Raw genomic sequence first — 26,931 nt, forward strand, 5'->3', positions numbered from 1 at the left:
TCCAATCTTTTTTTTAATTCAACTTTTGTTTTTATGTTCTTATGCCTGATGTATACTTACCTAGTTACCACTTGATAAACTTATAAACAATCTCATGCATTGCAGAATATGTGCAGACTGGGTTATTTTCCCACATTCTAATGTTTATAGGGACAGAAGGAAGTGATTATACAGGAGCAAGTGGAGCCGCAGGAACTTAAGGAACCTCACAGAACCTTTTAACAATTTAGGTGCCTAAGTCCAAAAGAGAAGAGAAAAGAGAATTAAGTGATGACTTAAATTCTTTCAAGAGGGAGGTCTCAAGACACTTTTCCAACTTTGGATAGGCCTTTTGTTCCTTTTTCTTTAGGGACTGGCACCTCAAAAGGCCTTTTCTTTACAAAGTAGTCAGAAGGCAATTCAGTATTGGGTTTCTTACTTGGACATTTTTACTACAGTTTGTAGAGATATGGGCATCAGTAGCCTCATTATTAATGCCAATAGTACCTTTCAGCATTATTGTAACATTATTATTTGGCACAGGACCAAAATATGTTAATAAATTATCCCACATTTGAGTAGTTAGCAGTTCATATGAGGAGAACAAGAAAGTTAGAAATAAAGCATTTGTTTTTTACTGAATGAAGAGGATGCCAGAAATCCTTTGTTGTCTGGAAGGAGGGTAACTTAAGCTGTTTTTTTGCAGACTCGGCGGCGCATCAATTATGAGAAGGCCAAAGCGATATACAATGAAGACATGAACCGCAAAATTCAATTTGTCATGAGAAAGAACCGTCATGATCCGTGGGTAGGGTGTGCATGAGGGCTCTCCACCGCTGCTGAGGCCACCTGCACTGTGGTTTGTCATCTAGGTCTGCATACATTTAAGGACCATATTCTGAAACACTTATGCGGTGCACCTCCACGACTTTCAAAAGGCTGTAGTTGAAATGACACAAGTTTTTAATAGTGTTTTTATGGTTCTAGTGACAGATTAACATTTCTACATTACAGCAAAGGTCCTGTCTTCTGGCATCCAATGTTTCAATGCTTTTGCAAAATACGCCAAGTATCCGTTATATGCGAGGGTTACTTTCTGCAAAAAGCTTGCTGTCTTTGACAGGCAAATGTTATTTTCCAATTCTTTTTATTGCAAAACAATAGAAAATGTCCATTATTCCTGTCAATCTTTTAGAGCTTTTGTGGCTTTTAGAATGAATTTTTGCCCCAAAATAGCTAAATTTCACCATTTTCCAGATGCTGTCACTGAGAATTTCTTTGCTCCTTTCTTGATGAATTGACCACAAACGTAAAAGAATGCATCTGGAGATTGCAGCCTCTTGATGCCATTTCACCTCTTGTAATGTCTTCTCAGGCAGCCAAAGCAGAACCGAGGGAGAGGGGAATGAGTCTGGCAGCGAAAATGTGGCTGTCTGTATACTGATGCAGAATGTGATTATCAAACACAAATAGACGTGTAAAATTCTGGAGTCTCAAATGTTAAATTAAAATGTACATGGTTTTTTTCTAGTATATCATGTACTGTATATTCATATCTATTTTGAATCTTACTGAAGGGAAATCAGGACATGGATATTATACTCAAAGTTATATGTATCCCATTCAGGGTAGAGCTTCTATGAGTCTTGATGGCCCAGAGCTGCTGATTGCTTCTGGGGAGACACCCAAAGTCTATGATGTAAGCTGATAATTAGCTACCTGAGGATTAACTTTAGGATCAGAGGGAGGAAAAGGTTAATTATAGGTGAGGAAAGTGCAAGAAAACATTTGCACCTGCCACCTTCTAGTGTGAGGTGGCCATCATATCTCACCAACCAGTTGCACCAGTGCTGCTACTCGCATGATAGTGAATTTTCTCACAAAACAAATACTTGGCACATTTAGGTTAGTTGCATATGAGCGAATTTTTTAATATTTTGAACTTGCATGTATTGAATACCCAGTGTAGTCCCATTTCAAAAGTTTTCTGATCTTTTGGCATATTTCCGAAAGTTATTAATACGACAAATTTAAAAATGGCACTGGAGCACTGTGATCATCTGCCATCATTTGTAGGCTCTCCTGCTAGCTACAGCACTCATTTGTATGATGGTGTGAGTGGTGTATGAGAATATTTGTGGTGTAAACTTGGAATATATGAATAAAGTACTAGACTGAGGAGGAGAGGAAAGGGATATTAGCAATCCAAAGCACAACAGGCACAGAGTTAAAAAAATATAAGAACAAGTCTGTTGTGTTTACACTGCTATGTTTGTTTTTCCACTGTCCATGTGAATGAAAATCCACCAGTGGTTGAGGAGCAGACTGACCAGCAGATTAAGTGTGAAAAATCCTGCTGCTATGGAGATGTAAGAAGAGGAAAGTGAGGAGGAAGAAGAACCAGAGAAAGTTTCATGTGAAGAAGCTTGAAAAATCCCAGTTTATTTATCTAATTTGTTAAGGCCAAACTGATTTTTTTTTTTAGAATATGCCATGAAAAGTTTTGTGATCTCTATAAAAATATGTCTTGGATATGTTAGTTGTGGTTTCTGCAATTAAGTAAATAATTAGTAGCCTGTGTTCTTATTTATTCATTGCTAATATTGCAAATGAAATTCACATATAATCTTTTGGCATATTCAATGTTGCAGCACCTGTTCAGTTTCGTAAATGCCAAAAGACAGGACTTTTATTGTATTAACAGGAGAAGCACTCTTGAGAACCCAGTTCATAATCTCTGTGGTGTTTGAAAATAGTCATGGTGAGAGAGAGTAGAGCAGGCCTAAAATGTAGGGAGATATGTTATACCTAAGTAGAGAGTAGAGCAGGCCTAAAATGTAGGGAGATATGTTATACCTAAGTACTCAAGTAGACATTTAAAATTTATGAATTGTGCCAGTTGAGAAAGGAGAAATAAATAAAATATACTGCTTCAATAAATATTAGGTTTTTATTATAAAATTTTCTGGAAGACTCTAGACATATGTTATCACATTGTTTCCTATCAAGCTGCAGCCAACACTACTGCATGCAATACATCATTTAGTTTTATTTTGAGTTTTGCAGGCAAATTCTACTGTCCTTTGATTCTCTTTGCTGGTCTTGTTGGAAGTTGAGACTTGTGCTATAAACATTTCACAAACATTGCTTTTGCTCAAGTTCTATTTGATGTAAATGGGATTTCTTTTTTTTTTTTATTTTCCCCCCCACACTTCATACTGAATATAAATGTTAGATGAACATTACTTTTCATAAAACTGCAGCCAAATTAAGAAATTAAGATTCTTCATCTGGTTTATGTAAAGTAATTTCTGAACATTAATAAACTCTGCTCTTAAATAATGTTTGGTTGAGAGAGAGAGAAAACTGCACCTCATTCTGAGCTCTTACTAATTCCTCTGTGCAACATAAATCTTTGCTTCATCATTAAGATCGACACAGGATCTTAGTTAACCTACACCCTCATCAGTCACCCACCTACATAGATTAGTGTATTCAGTGTTGTCAGTTCTTGTTTTCACTCGTATTATAATTATTTCCATCATATCCTTTTTTTCTGAGTGATAAGGATGCAGATGTGAATGTTACAAATATACATGATGCAGGCTTACATAATGCCAATGTGCAGATGCAAATATCCGATATATTTGTAATTTGTATTCAGTCAGTTTGGTCACCCATTGTGCTTTGTTACTTTTGGTCAGATTTTTGTGTTTTTTTAGTGCTGTTACTTATCACTACAGTGTCTCATTGGTTATCATTGTATGATGTGTGGTCTATGGTTAAGGGCATTGGAAATGGTTTGTTTGTTCAAGTGTGTGTAGTGAAGAAGATAGGGAGATGTGTGTGTGTTCATATGTGAAGATGGGGAAGATTGTTTCAGAAGAGTTCACACACCATGGGACACATGCCATACAGTCACATTTCACAGCACTCTTCATTTACATGTCATCAGCACCTGCATGGTTTATCATCACCTGTCACATCTCCGTTAACACCAACATCATACCATTTGTTGGATTTCACCTGCAAAAACCTCCACAGCCATGAATGAAAAGTGCTGACTGCACCTCATTAAAGTACAGTACTCGTACTCTTCTTGAAGCACATTACTCTGAACGTTTTGGCCGTGAGATGGTTGGAGTTGATTATTTGAGTAGATGCAAAGTAAGGAACAGTCTCATTATGAAGGGGCAGGGATAAACCAGTGTATACTTTGCTGTGAATGTGTGGCAGCTGTGCTGTGCCTGGGCTTCTAGGGTGTAGACTTTTCCTTTCACCAAGGGCTGATGGGGCCAAGTGTGAAAATGTGATGCTTTGTCTGGACCACGATGTGTGTAATTGCCAGCCTGGTCATTTTCATGGGGATCCCTGTCACCTGACCTTCATGAATGTCAGTAAGGGAGTTTTAGCTGATTTACTTTTTTATGTATATTATGAAGCATTAGACAGCAGAGGTCATACAGTAGCAGTGATGGGCCAAGATTGAGAGGGTGCCATCATATAGTGGTATGGTAAAACATGCTGCACAATAGTGGTGATGGCCACTCCACAGGCCAATTCAGTTCATACAAATCTAGGTAAGTAGTAGATAATGGTTTGCAAATTACCAGAATGCTTTCTTGGGTATTATTACTATTGGAAGTTTGTCAAATCAATACCTGCAGTGTGTATTGATCATGTTCAACAGCTTGCCTCACATTGCATCATAGTATCAAACATTATTTTGGTGAGGTGCAGCCACTTTCACTTGTTGCTTTACACTTGGCATTGCTGCATAACAAAATAAAAATTGAGGCTCAGACTTAACTTAGGAACGTCAATGTTGCATGCAAGCATCAACTTTTTATTGAATGTATGCAGGGCACAACATATGAAGTGTACTGCATCTGATATGGTCTCAGGATTGGAAAAGGTGAGGGGAAGGGAAGAGTCTCATTATGAAGGGGCAGTCTCCTGGGACTGGTTTCCAACTACAAATATCAGAACAATAATATATACATATATGTGTGTGTGTGTGTGTGTGTACATATATATATATATATATATATATATATATATATATATATATATATATATATATATATATATATATATATATATATATATATATATATATATATATATATATATATGTGTGTGTGTGTGTGTGTGTGTGTGTGTGTGTGTGTGTGTGTGTGTGTTTAATCTATCTACAATCTACCTAGAAAATTAACCTGCAAGACAGCCAGTAACTTTTTGGTCTTTCAACCCATGACTTTATCTTATTTCCAAAACTCAAGCAGAAACACAGGACATATGTGACAGCTTCCCTCCAGAGAGATTCCCAGAACTGCTTTCAACAATGGAAAAGTGCTAGAGTCATATTGACTCCTGAAGGGATTACTTGCAAGGGAACCCCACTTATTATTAGAACACAGTAAGCTGAATGAATTAAATAAAGAGTTTTTAGTTAGTGATGACAGTACAGTACAAACATGGAGAAATAGGAAATAGGATTGTGAAAGGCAAGTAAGAACATACATGTGTCATAGAGTCAGTTGCAAGGAGTGTCAAGAAACATGTGTTAAGCAGAGTAGTTTAAATAATGTTCTGCCATTGTTGACATGGATCAGAGACTTGGATATTGAATAAGGGTGCTTGTAGTGAAAATGAGTTATCTGCATAGGGCATGTGAAGTGTTGTGATGCAGCACAAATGCAGACAAATCTGTGGAATAAATGGAAAGAAGTGCACTGGGATTATTTAGCCACATAGAGATGAAAAGTGAAGATTATTGACAAAATTTATCCTAATAGAAAAGGGAGGCTACTTGAGCATTGGAATGAGATTAAAGAATTAGGTATTAGAATGAGGAAGACTAGAATAAGTAAGGAGAGTGTTTTGGATCTGTTAACGGTGGTGTTCCTCAGGGTTCTGTCCTGTCATCCACTCTCTTCCTATATTATTCATCAATGAACTTCTAAACCAAACTTCTTGTCCTATCCACTCCTATGCTGATGATACCACCCTGCACTTTTCCACGTCTTTTCATAAACATTCAGCCCTTTAGGAAGTAAACAGCTCACACAGGGAAGCCTGACTTATAATCTCTCTAAAATTTCTGATTGGGGCAGAGCAAACTTGGTATTGTTCAATGCCTCAAAAACTCAATTCCTCCATCTATCAGCTCAACACAACCTTCCAGACAACTATCCCTTCTTCAATGACACTCAACTGTCCCCCTCTTCTACACTGTACATCCTCGGTCTGTCCTTTTCTTGTAATCTAAACTGGAAACTTCACATCTCATCTCTACTAAAACAGCTTCTCTGAAGTTAGGCATTCTGAGACGTCTCTGCCAGTTTCTCTCACCCCCCCAGCTGCTAACTGTAAAAGGGCCTTATCCATCCATGTATGGAGTATTCTTCACATGTCTTGGAGGGGTTCCACTTAAACTACTCTTTTAGACAGTGTGGAATCAAAAAACTTGTCTCATCAACTCCTCTCCTCTGACTGTCTTCAGCCTCTTTCTCATTGCTGCAATGTTGCATCTCTAGCTATCTTCTACTGCTGCCACAGAGAAAAAAGATCTGGAGTCCTAACTTGGGTCTTCCATTGGAATAATCCCCTATTTCATATATACTATATTCTCAAATTACCAGACTAAAAGAGGGGAATTATTCACAATGCTATTGTGCTTGCTTGGTGAAATCTTTATTAACTTTTTTCATTCCAAGATGGCTTCAACACCCCAAACCAAGTGTCCACATATCTAAGAAAGCCTGTGTGTACATCTATCTGTTGTCCAAAAAATGTTGACTAAACCAAGTCAAGCCAGCCTAAACTGGCTTGACAGTAATAATTACAGCATTGGTTATGGATATGATGCTGAGGATAACTGCTGGTTCTGGTTGTGGTTGAAGGTCAGGAGGTTTAGCCTTTACCACAGTACTTCTATGATGTGGTCTTGCTTACCATTTCCTTTTGAAGTTTTGTCTGCTCTCTTTTTTTCTCTCTAATATAATTTAATTTTCCTTGTATTTTTCTCTAAAAACTCTGCTGTGTTTCTTTACTTGTTTCAATGTCATTGTCAAAAAGGAGTTCACCAATAATGTGATCTTTGTTTTCTATATACAGTCTGTAATTTTATCGATATGTCTCCTCTGGTCTTTATTTTTTCTCTTATCCCTGTTATCAGTCCTTTTAAAAAACTTGAACCAGGCTGCTGCTGGTAAACAAGGCCTGTATGCAGATGCTGCATGTAGCTTTGTTCACCTACAGCAGCTTGATTCAAGAGCAAGGCAATGGACTGATAACAAGGATAAGGGAAAAGATGAAAACCAAAGACATGTGGATAAATTACAAAGACTGTATATAGAAAATAAGAATTGCATAATTGGTGAGCTTTTTGAACAGCAACATTGAAACAAAACTGTACAGTTTTTTGAGGAAATAAGAGAAAAGGTACAAGAAAAATTAAATGATATTTGAGAGAAAAGACCAGATAAGACTGCAAAAGGAAACTGTAAACAAGACCACATAAGAGAGGTGCTCACCCAGAACCAGCAGCTGTTCTCATTGTCATCATAACTAGTGCAATAATTATTACAGTGCGAGTTATGCTGAGTTTGGTCTGGCTTGACTTGGTTTAGTTGGCAGTTTTGGAGCAACAGATAGATATAGACTTTCTTGCATACGTGGACTTAGTAAAGTTTTCACCATGCAAGCACAAACAACAATATTGTGAACAGTTAGGTAAAACTGAATTCCTTGAAATTCCTAGAATTTGAAGGTTATCCACCAGCAGTTAAATATGTTTGTCTAAACTTGAAGAGAACTTGATAAAAGTGACTCACACAAGTGTCAGTTGTCTAGGTGCAGATAAAGCTCATTTGTATTCTGTTATATAACTATGTAGTCTGCAAAATCATGAGACATGTATAGTTCCTCCTTACCTTCCTAAACTGATCATCTCTAATGTGTTATTTACATGATGGAATAATAGGTGTAAAATGGTTTGTTAGAAATTTTAAGGTTGAAATGAGAGTTGCACTGATTTCTCAGCCAGGCCAGGCAGCTCTTGAAACCATTTCCACAAGGTTTGGCTGGACATCACTACTTTCCATTATTTTGCAGCATGGTGGGTGATGCTGAATTTGGGAGTTTAATGGCTTTGCCTTCCTCCATGTTAATGTTAGCTTTCATTGCAAGTTACAAATAACAGCTTCAACAGAAGTGGATCCTATGTTCTAGAAAGATTAATTTAACATTTTAATTTGTATTTACATCCACTGCACCTTGAATTCAGAATGTAGCTGAGACCCTCTAGAAAGTGTGACATGACACAATATCAAATTATATCAATAACAGTGAAAAGTTTGATTAGTGCATTCTTGCCATGCTTGTTCTTCCATGGAAATACATAAAATTTACCATTAATCAAACTTTAGCTATCACTAATATTGAATATGAAGTGTTATGTCAATTTTGAAGACTAAGGCTACATTCTGAATTTAAGGTGCAGGGGATACAAGTACCACAAGATTTATACCTTAAATTCTGCATAGTATTGATTATAGTACTTTGCCTTCAACAGCAGCTGGAGAAAGAAATAACAGAATTAATGTTGCCTGCTGCATTCTCTCTCTCTCTCTCTCTCTCTCTCTCTCTCTCTCTCTCTCTCTCTCTCTCTCTCTCTCTCTCTCTCTCTCTGTTTGTGGCCAAACCATACAAGAGCTGGTGGTATGAGATGCTAAGCTCTTAGTTCCACACACTGACAAGTTTTATGAAATTCTTTTCTTCAATTTTGCACTAATGTTACCACCTTAGATGCGATTCACTTCTCTTATACATTCTGCTTAAAAATTGCAATATTATTAATACCATTGAAATATCACATGCAATAAATAAAATAATTTATGAGAACAATAACAATTATATTATACAACTGAGATTGTCATTGTATAGTTGACTTAAATGACACATTAAACATTAAATTATCACTTTTCCTGTAATTCACAGTTTTGGTATATATTTGCTAAAACTTGCAAGTCATATTTGTGATGATTAAGATCTATGTGAACTTCATTCTAGTACAGGTACATAATCTTTTATCTGGAACTCTTGGGATCTGGTTTCCAGAATTTTCCAGGTTTTGGGACATATATTCCTATGTAAACAGTATTTGCAGCTGCCTTACTTATTTTCCCCTAATCAATTTGGGTAAGTACATGTGGTATTCATTATTAGATCTCTGTATTGTAATTTAAAAGTTACCACAGATCTCCCGCATAATTGAATCCTTACAAACAGTTCTGCACATGAAAACATGATGTTATTCTCTAAAGAACATTGGGGAGACATAGCCTTTTTAATAGCATCTATACCAGCATCTATACCCACAAATAAGGGAATATTAAACAACACAAAATAATAACATAAATACACATTTACTAAATAATTTAAACAGCAGTAAATAAGAAGTGCTAGTGGATAATCATGATGCATGCAGAAATCAGCCAAGCACCGCCCCTTGAGTATTATCATGACTGAGTGCTAATGTATCAAGTGTTTTTGAAATCTGAAGCTAATCACCCCAATATGCTGTGACTTTGTATTCAAAAACAGCCCCAAAACCGTCAACCCATGACTATAATTTTTCCCCGCCAACTCTCAACAGAAACAGCCCAATTGGGTGGGTAAATCATACTTGGCAAATCTGGCAGGATTGGCTGTGGTATGATGCTGGGCAGTGGTGTGGGAAGCGTGATGCCTCATGAACAAAGTGGCAAATAAATATGTAAGTAAAAAAAATAGGTGTGGTAGCGGTGGCAGTGCAAGTGTTCAAAAACAATGAGGAAAAATATGAAGTTTATGCTATAAAATATAAAGTCTATGGTATATATATATATATATATATATATATATATATATATATATATATATATATATATATATATATATATATATATATATATATATATATATATATATATATATATATATATATATATATATATATATATAAACACTTATGTTGGCAGGACTGACTTCCAGATTTTGGAGTATTCTGATTTTTTAGAATTCTGGATAAAACTAATGTACCTGTACTGACAAGAGCTAACCAAATGAGACTATTCCTTAAAAAAAAAAAAAAAAAAAAAAAAAAAAGTCCAATATTTATGCATGTGTGCATAAATATTGGACTATAATTATCTTAGCCAAATATTGGGAAACCATGTTAGACTGATGTTTCACAATCTTGAATGATATCATAACTGATGAAAACTGACGTGTGTAGAACAGTCTTAGATGTACTATGATGGGTAAGATGGAAGCAAACATGGCATTTGGAAAATGGCACTGTTGCTAAATTCATTTGCATGCATGCAACAGTATTTTTGAAAGAAGCAATATAGACAGCAGTATGTTTAACGGTCTATCACATGCTTGCAAATCTTAGACTTATATGTAACATTATAATAAAGAGAGCAAGAGCTTCAATAAAAAGAGCAGAATAATAACTACTTTCAAAATAATAATAATAATAATAATAATAATAATAATAATAATAATAATAATAATAATAATAATAATAATAATAATAATAATACCAGAAATACATTTATAAAATTACTCAAATAAATTATACATCTCCAAATATATTTTTACATTTATACTATCAACTACTGAAAAGAAATTTGTGCGTGGAAATCACAAACACGTCCTGTCAATACTTAAAAGCACCATCTTTGCCAGAAAGTAAATACACTTGAATGATTAAAGCTAGTTATCTGACCATCATTTTCACTACAATGTGCATACTGGTTGACATTCATTCAGTTCTTTTATCCTTCATCCTGATATGTCTGAATGATCAATTCCACAGAACTTGTATTGGCTGTTCTGGCTTACAGAAAAAGATGAAGGATCAACAGTTTTCACTGGCATGTCCATTGGAAGACAAAGGCCTAATGGTAGCACGAGTGATTAAGTTAGATACCACACCACTTTGGGAATCTTGGCCAGAACAAACAGCATGAAAGCCCAAACTCCTGCTTCAGCCAGGATTTTGAACCCAGTTCCTCTCAGCAGTGAGGGGGGTGCCTAAGACACTACATCACTGAGCCATTGAGTTATGTGTAATAATGAGGCAATACTCAAACCTACCACTGCATCAGTATGTTGGCATTATTTTAGGTACATAAAATAGAGGAGTGGCACTCACTCAATAACTGCAAACATTAACTTCTTCACAGTTATAATTTTTCATCACTCTCAGGTTAATGAAGTTAACTAGTGGCTACAACATTGTGGTAGTTGATTCTAATACCTGCACATAATATTATAAGTCATATATTTCTAATGAGATGGTTGTGATAAGTTTCTAAAGGATGGCAGCTGTGTTTTACAAGAGAGCATCTGAAATACACATTGAAATTGATGTTGTATATTAGCAACTTGGATGAACTGAGGTACATCACTATCTCAGAACCAAAGAAAAACAATTTTCAAACCAGGCAGCCTATATACTGGAGGTTTCTCTCTTTCCTATAACATGTCTCAAGTTGCTCACACGCCCTCAGGATTGATGTCAAAGGGACACATAATGTACTCAGGAGCCTCAAGGAGAGACTACAAGATGATCCAAACAATCCTGAGTATTTCCCACAATTGGACATAGTCAACTCACTGCCAGAACACCACTTTGATTTTGATTATGTTGGTTTCTATAAATGAATGGGTGAACCATTATGCATCACTGGTTGGATACTGAGGTGAATACACGAATATGATATTGAATAGCTGGAATGTTTGCGAAGGTAAGAATTAGCATAAAAGGATACATACATTCATGAAACAAAACATCTTCATGAAAAGCTTTCATAATATACTTTTCAACATCTAGTTTCACACATCTTAACTTAATTTGATGAAGGTGTTACCAGTCTTTAACAAGAAACATATTGCTGGATGCACAAGACACCCTGGATTGCACTACTAACTGACAGCTGCCTGCTAGTCCTGCTTCATACATTCACACTTTGCAGCTCACCACTTTTCAGCACAGAAGTCCTTTAAGAACTAAAGCTTCCATCATTTGCTTCTACATGTACTTTACATGCAAATACATGATGTTAACATAATGTACAGATAAAATACCACCCTTGTCCACAACCCTAAGCTTATTATTATCACATTCTAATGACAACTTTAAAGAAAATTTTTCAAGGCATTATGTTAATCCAATTTTCCTTAAAGATTTTTAAATACATTCATAAATAATTGTCTGCTTTAAACAACCTTCTAGAGGAACAAAATGTTTGTCTTATAAAGATACATGTGATTTTTTAAAGAAAGCAACTTCATAAAACCAGAAAAAATGGAGTCTATAGAAGTGTTTATCCATCATTACTATAATATAAAGGATCAGAAAGTACTTTTGAAGCAATGATGGAAAACAAATAAAATGTTGGTACACTGATACAAAAACCATCCCAATGTGTGAAGCTTCGCTATACACGAGACTTCTCTTGGAGAAGAAATGAAATTAATGTACTCAGCAGTTCAATTGTATTGCATTAAGAATGAGGTAAGGACATGTTCTGGGGGTCTTGGCATGCAGGTACAACATATGTAGAGCTGACTTGCTCATCTGTCTCTGCACTCTTATTCTTTTTCTTACCTGAAAGTTCCTCTATGACAAGTGACTGTAATGGCTCTACTGGAGAGGAGGTGAGAGAGACAGGGTGTCTGGTGCCTGAGTCTTCTGAGGTGTTAGGGGCAATGGGGAGGAGGGCAGGGATGGCGGGACAGGACAGGCTGGTGGTGGTTGGGGGGAGGGGGGCAGGAGGAGCACTAATGGTAGGACTAGTAGTTTTGATGGTGACTATGTTCTCACTGGAGGGAATTGAGGGTAGAGAGGCAGAGCTAGGCTTAGTGGCAGGGGGTTTGGCTCTGTTATGGGCCATGTGACTTTTGACTAGATGTCCAGCAGCCAAGGCAGACATCAGGGACAACTCTCCAGCCAACACTGTTGATGCCAAGATCTTGGCAAACTGGCAGGCATTCTCACCTGGATTCTCCACATTTGCACCTGAAAATGGGGAGCAAGATATAAATAGTAACTATTAGCAGTAGACAAGACCTATTAATATCCCAGGCTGGCAATCCCACACATAATGGCCCAGACTATGCACCACACATATCATTCACACTTTAAGGTGGATATCACATTATAGTAAGACCAGACTAATTTGGCAGCTAGGGTATGTTCAGTGTGTGGGTAGAGCACTGCCACTTTTCCTAAAACCACACTGAGTAACTTCTATGATGCATCTAAAATAATGAATAAAAATTTTCATGTAAATATTATAATATCGTACAAAAAATTGTCATTATACATATGTATCTATACATAAATAAAGAAACATGGCATAAATACTGTACAGTGTTGCTAAGAAAATGTTCTCATAAATTTTTATAGTTGTTTTATCCTTGGCAACTAAGTTATGTATAATTATATTTAGAAAGTAATCTGAAGGAATACAAATGGAAAATGTGTTACTTACTAATGAAAAAAATATATTAAACCTAAATGGAAAATGTGTTATTTACTAATGAAAAAAAAAATATTAAACCTATCATGAAGGGCAACACTCACCCAACCAATCTGACACAGGCCCTTATAAGGCAGTGATCTTATCCTGACATGCTACTTTTGTTAACTCACACCAGGTTTAAGGTGGATATGTTATGTTTAACGATACTTGTGAGGTAATTTGAAGGATTATAATAGGAATCTATACTTTACTTAACAAAAAAAATAAATAATAATGAAAATAAAGGAAATACACAGGTCCTTAAAGTAGATTCTTATTCTAGGAGAACAGAAGTCACAGTAGATATGAAAGTGGTGAGTACAAAACTGAGTGGGCATATGCTAAGCTACTTTGGGCTTGACTGACATTGCCAGCAGCACACCTATGCATGGCTGCCTGGCGTACAAGCATTTCCCACATTTCCTTCCCACTCTTCATGTTCATAGGCTATGAAGATCTTTACTGTGTTTCCTGGCCTTAATCCTGTCTGATCAGTGAGACATGGCAGGGTTGGGTGGGCCTGCTTTGTCCTTTGGGGACTCATCTGCAGCCTGAGGTTTTGTGGCGTTTATAAAGATTGTACCAATCGTGAGGTGTACCAAACCTGTTCCTCATGCTCTCCAAGGACCGAATGTTCATAGCTCCTTAAGGGCCAGATTGGCATCATGGCTAGCAAGTATATCTACAGCATTCTGGTTGGTATATCTCTATGGAGTAGCTTGTCTTTATGTTTAGTAGGTCATCTTCCATTAGGCTTGGGTGTGAGACAGTATCAGGAATGTGTAGCCCCTTGCCAATGTGTCACACAGGTCCTTAAAGTAAATTCTTATTGTAGGAGAACAGAAGTCACAGTAAATATGAAAGATAGATATGAATGCAGAGATTTTCTCCTTCAGTTGCTGGAGGTGGGGCTTCTCTATGGTACAAGATGGGAACTAGTGAATTGTGATCCATGATCAGATCAAAGTGTTGCTGGCCGACAAGGAAGAACTTGCATTTCATCAAGGCCCACACAACAGATACTAGTTCCAACTTGATGGTGGTGTAACAGGTTTCTGTGTTAGTGGCTGTACCAGCTGGAACTTTCCACCACCATGGTCCTGTAGTAGGGCATACCTGACACTAAAGAGGCAAGAGGCATTCATCTGTAGTACAGGTGGTAGAGCTGGGTCAAATGTAGCAAGGACTGAGGGACTTGATAGAGCTGTCTTGATGTTGCTGAAGGTCTGGTATTTCCTCCTTCCTATGACTTGAACTATTTCAAGAGGGAGGTTTCAAGACACTTATCCTGTAATTTCCAATGACTATTTTTGACTCTGGCGACAGGCACCTCAGTGGGCTTTTTTCTATTATAATTTTGTTGTCTTCGGCTGATGTGCCTCCTACATGGAGAGAGAAAAAAAAAAAAAAAAAAAAAAAAATCATGAAATTTGAAGACAGTTAGAGGAGAGGCATTGATAAGACAAAGAGCTTTTGACTCCACCCTATTTAAAAGCATGGTATGAATGGAACTTCCTACCCCAAGATAATGGCAGTAGAAGATAGCAAGAGATGTGACATTGCAGCGATATGAAAGAGGTTGAAGACAGTCAGTTAGAGGAGAGGAGATGATCAGATGAAAAGCTTTTGATTCCACCCTGTTTATAAGTACGGTGTGAATGGAACTTCCCTCCCATGCATGTGAAGCACACTCCATACATGGATGGATAAGGCCCCTGTACAGAGTTAGCTGTTGGAAGGGTGAGAAAAACTGGGGGAGACAACTCAGAACACCTAACTTCACAGAAGCTGTTCTAGCTAGAGATGAGAAGTGAAGTTTCCAGTTTATATTATAAATAAAGGACAGACTGAGGATATTCAGTGTAGAAGAAAGAGACAGTTGAATGTCACTGAAGAAGTGGAGATAGTTATCTGGATGGTTATGTTGAGTTTATAGATAGAGGAATTGAGTTTTTGAGGCACTGAACATTACTAAGTTTGCTCTAACACAATCAAAATTTTAGGGATATCAGAAGTCAGATGTTCTGTGGCTTCCCTGCATGAGGTGCAGGGAATATCTATGGATATCTATGAAAAGACATGGAAAAGTGCAGAATGGTATCATCAGCATAGGAGTGGATAGGACAAGAAGTTTGGTTTAGATCAGATCACTGATGAATAAGGAGTGAGTGACAGGACAGAACTTTGCGGAACACCACTGTTAATACATTTAGGAGAGCAGCGACCATCTACCACAGCAGCAATAGAATGGTCAGAGAGGAAAATTGAGACAAAGTTACAAAGTGAAGGATAAAAGCCATAGGATGGTAGTTTGGAAATCAAAGCTTTTTGCCAGACTCTATCAAAAACTTTAGATATGCATAAGGCAACAGCAAAAGTTTCACCAAATTCTCTAAAAGAAGATGACCAAATCTCAGTAAGGAAAGCCAGATCACCAGCAGAGCAGCCTTGACAGTATCCATACTGGAGATCAGATAGAAGATTGTGAAGTGATAGATGTTTAAGAATCTTCCTGTTAAGAATAAGATTATAAAACTTTAGAGAGGCATGAAATTAAAGCGATAGGTTAGTAAACTGAGGGATTAGAGCAGTCACCCTTTTCAGGAACAGCCTGAATGTGAACTTAGAACAAGAAGGAAAGGTAAATTTCAAAGACAGTTGGAGGAATTTGACTAGCAAGGTACAAGTATGGAGGCACAGTTTCAGAGAACAATAGGGGAATCCCCATCAGGTTCATAATCCATCCAAGGGATGGATTATGAACTATCCAAGAGATGAATTATCCAAGAGATGGAAAGGGTCAGCAAGGGCATGGAAAAACATCACTGTGAAGAATCTTAGTGGATAGCATGAAGTAGTCAGAGGGTGGAGGTGAAGGAGGAAAAAGTCCTGAATCATCATCCATGGTGGAGTTTTAAGCAAAAGTTTGGGCAAAGAGTTCAACTTTAGAGATAAATGAGATGGCAATGGTGCCATCAGGTTGAAATAAAAGAGGGAAAGATAAGAAAGCAAAGTTATTGGAGATGTTTTTGGCTAGGTGCCAGAAATCATGGTGAGTTAGATTTTGAAAGATTTGAAACTTTCTATTAATGAAGAAGTTTGTGGCTAGTTTGGCATGATTCTGGGCAGGAATATAAAGAGCATGAAATTCAGGTGATGGAAGGGTAAAAAAATACCTTTCATGTGCCACCTTTCTATCATGTATAGCATGAGAACAGGCTTTGTTAAACCAAGGTTAGAAGGCTTAGGGCAAGAGGAAGAGTGAGAAATGTATGCCTCCATGCCTGACAATATCACCTCTGTTATGTGCTCAGCATACAGAGAAGGGTCTCTGACATGGAAGCAGTAGTCATTCCAAGGAAAATCAGCATAATTCCTCCACAGGTCCCCCAAATTAGTAGAGGCAAAATGCCAGAAGCACCCCCACTTTGGGGGATGCTGGGGAGGGATTGAAATGATAGGACAAGATAAAAATATGAGATTGTGATTGGAGGAGCTCAATGGAGAAAAGAAGGTAACAACATAAGCAGAAGGATTAGAGGTGAATAAAAAGGTCAAGAATATTGGGCCTATCTCCAAGATGGTCAGAAATATGAGTAGGGTGTTGCACCAATTGCTCTAAGTCATGGAGGATAGCAAAATTAAAGGCTAGTTCACCAGGATGGTCAGTGAAGGGAGAGGAAAACCAAAGCTGGCAGTGAACAGTGAAGTATCCTAAAATGGAGATCTCTGTGAAAGGGAAGAGAGTCAGGATATGCTCCTTTTTGGAAGTTAAGTAGTCAAAGAATTTTTGACAGTAAGATGAATTAGGTGACATGTATACAGCACAGATAAATTTAGTTGGAGAGTGACTCTGTAGTTGTAGCCAGATGGTGGAAAATTCTAAAGATTCAAGAGCATGGGCACAAAAGTGAGTTAAGTTGTTGTGCACATAGACACAACATCCAGCTTTGGACTGAAAATGAGAATAAAGTAGGGAACAGGAGGGAACAGAGAAGGGCCTACTGTCAGTTGCCTCAGACACTTGTGGTTCTAGTGAGGAAAAGATGAGCTTTAGGGAAAGATAAGGTTCAGGGAAAGGTGGTGTTCTACAGAACAAAAATTAGATCTAAGGCTGTGAATGTTGCAGAAGTTAATGAAGAAAAAGCTGAGGGGTGTGTCAAGACACTTAGTTGATACTAGAAGAGCAGTCCAACCTGGGGACATTTGTGGTCCCCTCCCCAAATGGGGACTCCGAGGCTGGTGTAAGAGTTGCCATACTAATTGAAGATTTTGAGTGAAAGGTGTGTGTATTAAGGTGGATGTAGTTTTGTGTGAAGGAAGAGAGTTGTTTTTAGAGGGCAGACTGTAACTGTCCCCTTGTATTGTGAGACACAAAAGGAAATGTTCAGCTGGGTTATTGATAAGTTCACACCACCCCCTGATCCAGTGCTTCAGGCCTCACTGGGAGTAATTATTGTTTCAGCAGGTGTCTACTATCTTCTGCTAAGGCATCCTTGACTGAAAAGGTGAAGAACCTGCCAGCCTTGTAAGAAGTGAATTCTTAAAATCTTAAGAATCAAGATCAGGATGCTGATTTCATCAATATTCAATATACCTATATCAAAAACTCTGAGGTGAAAAGGAAAGTTATTAGGTACGTCCAATTCAAAATTTAATCTTGTTGGCCTAACCTCAACTTAACCCTAACCCTGTGGAGCCCCACCTTAATCTAACCTAACCTTGCAGGGTGCATCACAAGTTGAATTAATGTCAGTATGTCATCAACATTGCTGGAAAACATTCCATTACTTTTGAACAAGTTGGTAATAGTTGCTAATACAAACTGGAGGATGATGATCAAGGACATTAAAAGGAAATGTGTGTGTGTGTTAGGCAGAGTTGATGCTAGCACCCTGGGACTCTCTGCTTGCTTCTGTATTTCCATCTTCCTATATATAACTTGAACTCTTTCATGGGGGAGGTTTCAAAACACTTATTATTCAATATTTGATTATTGTCTGACTTCACTTTGGGAACTGGCACTCAAGTGGGCTTTTTTTTTTATTTTTTTTTTAATGCTTATTGCCCTTTGCCAGTTACCCTCTTACATTAAAAATGTAAGGATCAATGGAGAAATGCTCTAGTGTGACAGGACTAACCTTAGCCCTGTCTGCCCCTGGTGGAAAGGGGCAGTCTTGTACTGTACTACACCCCATTACACATGATAATATACTAAAACTTTCATCATTCCAAAACTTTCATCATTCCATCCCTTCTGCCTGTTCCAAAGCATACATACATGTTCCTGCTACACAGAAGTACATACATACAGTATATTTCCATTCACTTAACCCTCCATCAAGTTAGAACATAAGAAATAAGGAAAGCTGCAAGAAGCCACCAGGTCTACACGTGGCAGTCTCTATATGAAATATACCTAACTATTTCCACCTATCATTCCCATCCATAAACCCATCTAATCTTCTCTTAAAGCTCACTCACAATGTCCAAAACAATTTTTGCATGTGGTCATCGAGAGCAGATGACTGATACATTTTGTTGAAATACTGGAACTTTGTATCTGTGTGATATATCTTTCTTCATGTCAAGCAGAAATTTGCTCAGCATTATTTTATGATTTGTTCAAAACAAGTTACATGAGAGGAGTTTAAATATCTCAAAAAAACTACCTGTCTTCATAAGTTCTGAGTATTTCTTTCTTTTTTGCAAGAACACAACACAAGGTTTGGCTGAGGATTCAATCTGCTACATGGAATATATGAAGGGAGAAATTACTCTATCATAAAAATAGTAAAAATACAAAACATCTCAAAGCTCAAACAAAGACTGAAAACAATGGTGTCAATTGGATAGTAAAGTGAAAGTGTTGACATATTTTACAACTACAACTTGAGAATCCTCTATGTGGAATGCTCAGGACTGCAAATGTTCTGTATTTCATAATTTTCATGTTTCTAGAACACACACACACACACACACACACACAAGATGCTGAAGAAAGTTAACTGCATAAGAGATATCAAGAAGTATAGTTTTCCTCATAGAAGTGTGAACAAGTAGAATGAACTCAGTGAAGATGTTGTCAATGCTGTAACTGTCCATGCTTTTAAGATAAAACTGGATAGATATAGAGACAGCATACTATGAGATTACTCCCCTCCCATAAACCACAACTAGGTAACTAGATAAACACACACACACACACACACACACACACACACACACACACACACACACACACACACACACACACACACACACACACACACAGTTGTGTGACTATATGGTGCCTTAGCTGAGGCACCCCATGTATGATTGCCAGCACAGGATATTGATAGGTATTGGCTTCCAGTAATGTATTTACTACAACTAGATAAATACACTGCTGGGGGCCAATATCTATCAATATCCTGGGCTGGCAATCACTCAAGGGGTGGCTTAGCTCAGCTCACCATACACTCACATGCACATCATTCACATAGTAGACAAAAATCAAGTGGGATCCTAGCTGTCCTGTCTCCAATAGTATAGAGCAAGATAAGAACTGGACAATAAGAGATCTTGAACCAATATGGCTGAGGGTGAGGGAAATCAAACAGATAATTTATTGGATTTAACAAAAAGACTGGAGGGACTGCCACATGTATGCTTAATGGCCTCTTACAGCTTCTGTTATTTACTTTCATTCTATTAACTGTCAAACTAAAACTATCCCATTCTGAAAGTTATCTGACTTTCAGCATATTTCCAAAAAGTAATGGCATGTGACAAGTTAAAGAATGGTTTGGAGTGTCACGATTGTCTGCTGTCATATATAGGCTCTCCTGTTAGCTACACCATTCGTGGGTATGATGGCGTGAGTGGAGTATATGAGAATATTTTTGGCATTTAAACTTGGAATATATGAATGAAGTACTAGACTGAGGAGGAAAGAAAAGGAATATTAGTGAGCACAACAGGCACAGAGTATAAAAATATAAGAACAAGTCTACTGTGTTTACACTGCCATGTTTATCTTTCCACTGTCTATATGACTGAAAATCCACCTGTGGTTGAGGACCAGACTGACCAGCAGATAATTTTAAGAGTGAAAAATCCTACTGCTCTGGAGATGAAAGAAGAGGAAGAAGAGCCAGAGAAAGTTTCATGGGAAGCCAGAAAAAAATCTCAGTTTATTTATCAAGTTTGTTGAAACTGAACTGGTTTGTTTTCAAGAATATGCCTTGAAAAGTTTTGTGATTTCTATAAAAATATGCCTTGGAGACGTTAATTAAGTTTTCAGCAAATAAGTAAATAAATAGTAGCCTATGTTCTCATTTTTCATTGCTAATATAGCTGATGAAATTCACATCTGATCTTTCAGCATATTCAATGTTTCAACACCTGTTCAATCCCCTAAATGCCAAAACATAGGACTTTTATTGTATGATATTTTCAAGATGAAACTATGAAAGTGGTACATACATGTGGAAGAAAACGGTGAAGGGACCTATAGAAGGGAGTTGAGTACTTAATAATGATAATAATGTATATAAGTGCAGGTACTTTATCAACATTAACTGGATGAATTGATTACTTTATCAACATTAACTGGATGAATTGATTACAGTTGACACTGTGGGCCTGACTGAGACGATATAGTACAAAAGAATGGAGACAAATGCAACAGAATGGAGGTGGGAAAGGTAAAAGCTTTTCATCTTATCAACCTCTCCTCTAGCTGACTGTCTTCTCATCACTGCAATGTTGTATCTCTTGTTACCTTCTACCACTATTTTCATGCTAACTGCTCTTCTGATCTTGCTAACTGCTTGCCTCTCCTCCAACCAAGGCCTTGCTGCACAAGATTTTCTTTTTTCTCTCACCCCCTATTCTGTCCCTCTCTCTAATGCAAGATGCAAGAGTTAACCAGTATTCTCAATTATTCATCCTTTTCTCTAGTAAATTATGGAACTCCCAGCCTGCTTCTGTATGTCCTCCTTCCTATGACTTGAATTCTTTCAAAAGGGAGGTTTCAAGACACTATCTTTTAAATTTTGATGACTGCTTCTGACTCTCTTTGGGGACTGGCACTTCAGTGGGCCTTTTTTCTTATAGTCTCATTGACCCTTGCCAGTGCCTTTCTTACAGAGAGAGAGAGAGAGAGAGAGAGAGAGAGAGAGAGAGAGAGAGAGAGAGAGAGAGAGAGAGAGAGAGAGAGAGAGAGAGAGAGAGAGAGAGAGAGAGAGAGAGAGAGAGAGAGAGAGAGAGAGAGAGAGAGAGAGAGAGAGAGAGAGAGAGAGAGACATAAGACAAACAGGAGAAGAAATGAGGAATGATGTTACTGATGAAAGGATATACAGTATTCCCTCAACCATCGTGGTTCACTAATCCCTCCCTCAGTACATTGCGGATTTTTCTATATGTAAATTTATATCGTAGACTTCTCAGTATACTGCGGATTTCTGTAGCCAATAGGTATTTATATATTTTTTTTATTTTAATTATTTCTGTGGTAAAATAAGCATTTTCTACCCTAAGAATTAATAAATTAATAAATAAAAATACACTATTATAATTCATAGAAATGAAACTCTATATCCTTGATTCAATTTACTCTATATTTCAATTGATAAGACAACTTTCAGATAAGATGATACCCAAATTTCGGTCTGAATTTAATGTTTTTTAGCTGATAATGGTGGTATAAGATGACAACCAAATTACCAAACCATCTGTGAAGTCAAGTTCAGTGAGCACCAGACAACTGAGACAGTGATATACCAGCACAATGAATAAGATACCTTCTTCATCTTCAAGTGCAAAACTAAACCTAAAATAAAATTTCCACTAGATGCTTTTGTACATTTTCATGAAAAAGGATGGCTGGATGAAGATGGTGTAAAATTATGGATGGGCAATGTGTGATACTATCAATTTCCCTAAACAGAGAGAGAGAGAGAGAGAGAGAGAGAGAGAGAGAGAGAGAGAGAGAGAGAGAGAGAGAGAGAGAGAGAGAGAGAGAGAGAGAGAGAGAGAGAGAGAGAGAGAGAGAGAGAGAGAGAGAGAGAGAGAGAGAGAGAGAGAGAGAGAGAGAGAGAGAGAGGAGAGAGAGAGAGGAGGGAGGGAGGGAGGGAGGGAGGGAGGGAGGGAGGGAGGGAGGGAGGGAGGGAGGGAGGGAGGGAGGGAGGGAGGGAGGGAGGGAGGAATTTCTCTATATATATGTGAGGTGAGTGTGCCACACAGTCTGGCTGAACACACCTGAGGCTGAGAAGACTCACCCTTGACATTGAGCATGCTGAGGCAGGAGGCCTGGGGCTGCAGGGAGGTACCACCCCCCACGGTGCCCACCTCCAGGGAGGGCATGGTCACTGTGATGTGCAGGTCCTCCCCGTACTCACCCCACTGCTCCATCAGCGTCATGCAGTTGCTGCTGCCCACTACCTGTGCTGGGTCCTGCAACAACATGCTTGGTTTTTTATAACTTGATTCCTATTTACCTGAAACTTAAATATATGAAGAGTTCATATTTTGGAAACAGAAATTAGTTAACTATCTATATATTTATCTATATGCCAGGCCAGTAATCTCACAAAGGTTGGCCCACACAAGGCAACACACACACACACACACACACACACATTATTCAAACTCTTAGCCTCATCAGCCCCTGGTGGAAAGTGACAGTGTAATGGAGCACAGGAAGTTTGATAGGAGCAAGATTTCAACACATTAGCAATGATGTTCTTTATGACCAAAGTGCCACAGAAAACATGTGAGAGAGTTCAAAGAAACTTATTAAGGGTAAAAACAAAAAAAAAGAATAAATAAATAAATTAATTAATTAAAAATAAAAGTAAAGTAAAATAAATAATAATCTATTTATCTATATACCAGGGTGGCAATCCTACCACACTCTCACATACATACAGTGGTACCTTGGTATACATCTGCTTTGGAATAAGGCCAACTTGGTATATATATCCTGTTTGGACACAATAAAATTTGCTTGGTATACGACCTTTGTTTGGAATATGACTCACATGCTAGAACTTGTATGGGTCAAAATGAGTCATGACACCACGCGCTACCCTTGAGACAAAGTCACAACTGCCCACAAGTAGTATTGCTAGGCTGGTGGGGCTCTCCTTCCAAACAGAAACATCTCCTCCCTTCTTAGCACCATCCTAGTAGGCACTTGACTCTTCTCAGCAAGGTAAAGTGAAGTTTAAATTTTCACTTATTTCATCTACTTGCTTTTGTATTTACTATATTTAACAGCATATAAGATGCACCTCTTTTTCATAAAAATGGCTCAAAAAATCACCCTGCGTCTTATATGCGAATGTGAAGCCTCCTGTAGATTTAATTTTGAATTTTCCATCACCCATACCCCCAAAGATTTACACCACTGTATTATAGGCAAGGGTGTTATATCATATTTTTCAACCATAATATGATGTAAGGAAATGTTGAAAATTAAAAAGCAGCCCTGCTGTTCAGTGACGTGCCAAGTGTGTTGTTGACATCTCCACAGCTGGGTTGTGTTCTTTACCTCGCCTCCCTTACTAGGCCACTACCTCTGTTTTATTACTGCAATTATGTAGGATATTTTTACTATTGTGACTGCTTGCTTTTTGTTCAGCTGTATTGCTAGCTTACTTTAAACATTACATGCTTAAATATATAAAAAATTTTTCTTGAATATGCCCTGCTGAAATGGAGGTGTGTCTTATATGCCCGTGCATCTTATATGCCATCAGGTATGGAATGTATTTTAGTGTTAAGCAGTGTTTAAATTATTTTATACAACTCATCAATGTTTTTGCATGATATGCCAATAACAATAGGATTCTTTTTCATGGGAATGAATTAATAATTTTCTCTTTATTTCTTATAGGAAAAATTTGTTTGGTATATGTCCTGTTTGGTATAGGTCCAAGGATCTGGAACAGATTAGGGACATATACCAAGGTACCACTGTATCATTTACTCTCTTATCCCCACCAGCCCCTGGTGGAAAGGGGTAGTTGTGTGGAACACTGTAGTACACCCCAGGAGCTTTGGCATAACATAATAATAATAATAATAATAATAATAATAATAATAATAATAATAATAATAATAATAAACACATGAATGAATACATAAAAGAGGTATAATCTGCAAATCTTCATGATAGCACACAACACTAAGTCATGCCTCTCTCTCTAAAAGATAAACAGTCTCACAATAACATAAGAAAATAATGGAAGCTGCAAGAAGCCATCAAGTCTACATGTGGCAGTCCCTGCATGAAACATACTTACCTGTTTCAAACCATCATCCTCATCCATAAATTTGTCTAATCTTCTTTTAAAGCTTCCTAATAACTAAGCACTAACAACCTGATTTATTGAGTCCATTCCATTAATCTACCACTCCACTTGAGAACCAATTCTTTCCTACCTCTTTTTTAAATCCGACTTTTCAAGCTTGAACTGATTATTTCTTTTCCTATTCTCATTATTGACTCTGGGGATTTTGCTTGTGCCATCCTTATTGTGTCCCTTATATCACTTAAACACCTCTATCAGTATCCCCTCCATCCTTTAAGAGTTTTACTTTTACTCCCAGAAAAAAAAAAAGGATATCTCACCTTAACAGTCACAAACAAACAAGGAATTTTACTTGCAGTCTCTTAAATTTTTACTTGCATCAACAAATAAGTAATTCTACTTGCAGTCTCTCAAATTTTTGCTTGCATCACCTTTGTTATATCCCCCTACACCACTTAAGCACTTCTACCTAATCCTCTCTTCACTCTAAGTCATGACTCTCATTACAGGACGAGGCAATCTCACCTGGCCACAGGCAATGAACATGGCAGCCACAATGTTGGCAGCATGGGCATTGTTACCCCCTATGGAGCCAGCCAGGGAGGAACCCACTAGGTTCTTGGTGATGCAGGCTTCCACCAGGGCAGACACCCGAGTCTTCAGCACATCAGTCACCACCTTCCCTGGCACCACTGCTTCACACACCACTGATTTTCCTCGCCCCTCTATCCTGCATTGTGGGAAGGAAAGCGTGAATACTACAACAGGGCTTTCAAAATGAATGCATATTTCTGATGATGATTCACAGAGTAAAGTTTTGAAATTGTGTGATAGCAGATTAATCATGAATGCTTGTCTCAGAATGCATGTGGAAAAGGAGTTTCCAATGCCCATTTGATATACACATCCAAAAAAAGTTCACACCAACTTTTTTCACCATCATTATGTAGCAGTAGCAGACTTAATCTAATCACCTCTCATAAGAACATAAGAAAATAAGGGAAAACTGCACTTCATATTTCTGCCTGGAACCATGCCAAGCCTGTTCTCCAACTAGCCAAAAACTCCTTCATTAACAGTGTCAAAACCTTTCAAGATCTAATTCCCCTTGTGACTTCTGGCATCTAGCCAAAAATATCTCCAATAACTTTGCTTCTTCTTCTTTCCCTTCTTTATTTCAACCAGATGGCACCACTGCTATCACATTTATTTCTAAAGCTAAAATCTTTGCTCAAACCTTTGCTAAAAACTCTACCTTGGATGATTCTGGGCTTGTTCTTCCCTCTTCTCCACCCTCTGACTATTTCATGCTACCTATTAAAATTCTTTGCAATGATGTTTTCCATGCCCTTGCTGGCCTAAACCCTCGGAAGGCTTATGAACCTGATGGGGTCCCTCCTATTGTTCTCTGAAACTGTGCCTCCGTGCTTGCACCTTGCCTAGTCAAACTCTTTCAGCTGTCTGTCAACATCTACCTTTCCTTCTTGCTGGAAATTTGCCTACATTCAGCCTGTTCCTAAAAAGGGTGACCGTTCTAATCCCTCAAACTACCATCCGATTGCTTTAATTTCCTGCCTATCTAAAGTTTTTTAATCTATCCTCAACAGGAAGATTCTTAAACATCTATCACTTCTGATCACCAGTATGGGTTCTGTCAAGGCCGCTCTACTGGTGATCTTCTGGCTTTCCTTACTGAGTCTTGGTCATCCTCTTTTAGAGATTTTGGTGAAACTTGCTGTTGCCTTGGACATATCAAAAGCTTTTGGTAGAGTCTGGCACAAAGCTTTGATTTCCAAACTATCCTCCTATGGCTTCTATCCTTCTCTCTGTAACTTTATCTCAAGTTTTCTTTCTGACCGTTCTATTGCTGCTGTGGTAGACGGTCACTGTTCTTCTCCTAAATCTATTAATAGTGGTGTTCCTCAGGGTTCTGTCCTGTCACCCACTCTCTTCTTATTATTCATTAATGATCTTCTAAACCAAACTTCTTGTTCTATCCACTCCTATGCTGATGATACCACCCTGCACTTTTCCACGTCTTTTCATAGACATCCAACCGTTCAGGAAGT

The 26,931-nt window shown here is 37.8% G+C and overlaps 2 protein-coding genes across 4 annotated transcripts in view; one reads left to right on the top strand and one right to left on the bottom strand.

The window, feature by feature from the left end:
* Positions 1-2,919, top strand: part of LOC135110185 (small ribosomal subunit protein bS21m-like) — a 21,712-nt gene extending 18,793 nt beyond the window's left edge. Inside the window, exon 4 of the mRNA XM_064022212.1 lies at positions 686-2,919. Coding sequence (XP_063878282.1) covers positions 686-802 — 117 coding nt within the window. The 3' untranslated portion in view covers positions 803-2,919. The remainder of the gene's footprint in view (positions 1-685) is intronic.
* LOC135110184 (3-hydroxy-3-methylglutaryl-coenzyme A reductase-like) overlaps positions 2,913-26,931 on the bottom strand; it is a 154,675-nt gene continuing 130,656 nt past the window's right edge. For all 3 annotated transcript variants that reach the window (XM_064022210.1, XM_064022209.1, XM_064022211.1), the window contains 3 exons: positions 25,388-25,592; positions 22,826-23,000; positions 2,913-13,057 (listed from right to left, as the gene is read on the bottom strand). In XM_064022210.1, the coding sequence (XP_063878280.1) occupies positions 12,543-13,057; positions 22,826-23,000; positions 25,388-25,592 (895 nt within the window). In that variant the 3' untranslated portion in view covers positions 2,913-12,542. The remainder of the gene's footprint in view (positions 13,058-22,825; positions 23,001-25,387; positions 25,593-26,931) is intronic.

This window comes from Scylla paramamosain, chromosome 20 (assembly GCF_035594125.1).
Source record: "Scylla paramamosain isolate STU-SP2022 chromosome 20, ASM3559412v1, whole genome shotgun sequence".
NCBI classification, from domain to species: Eukaryota; Metazoa; Arthropoda; class Malacostraca; order Decapoda; family Portunidae; genus Scylla; species Scylla paramamosain.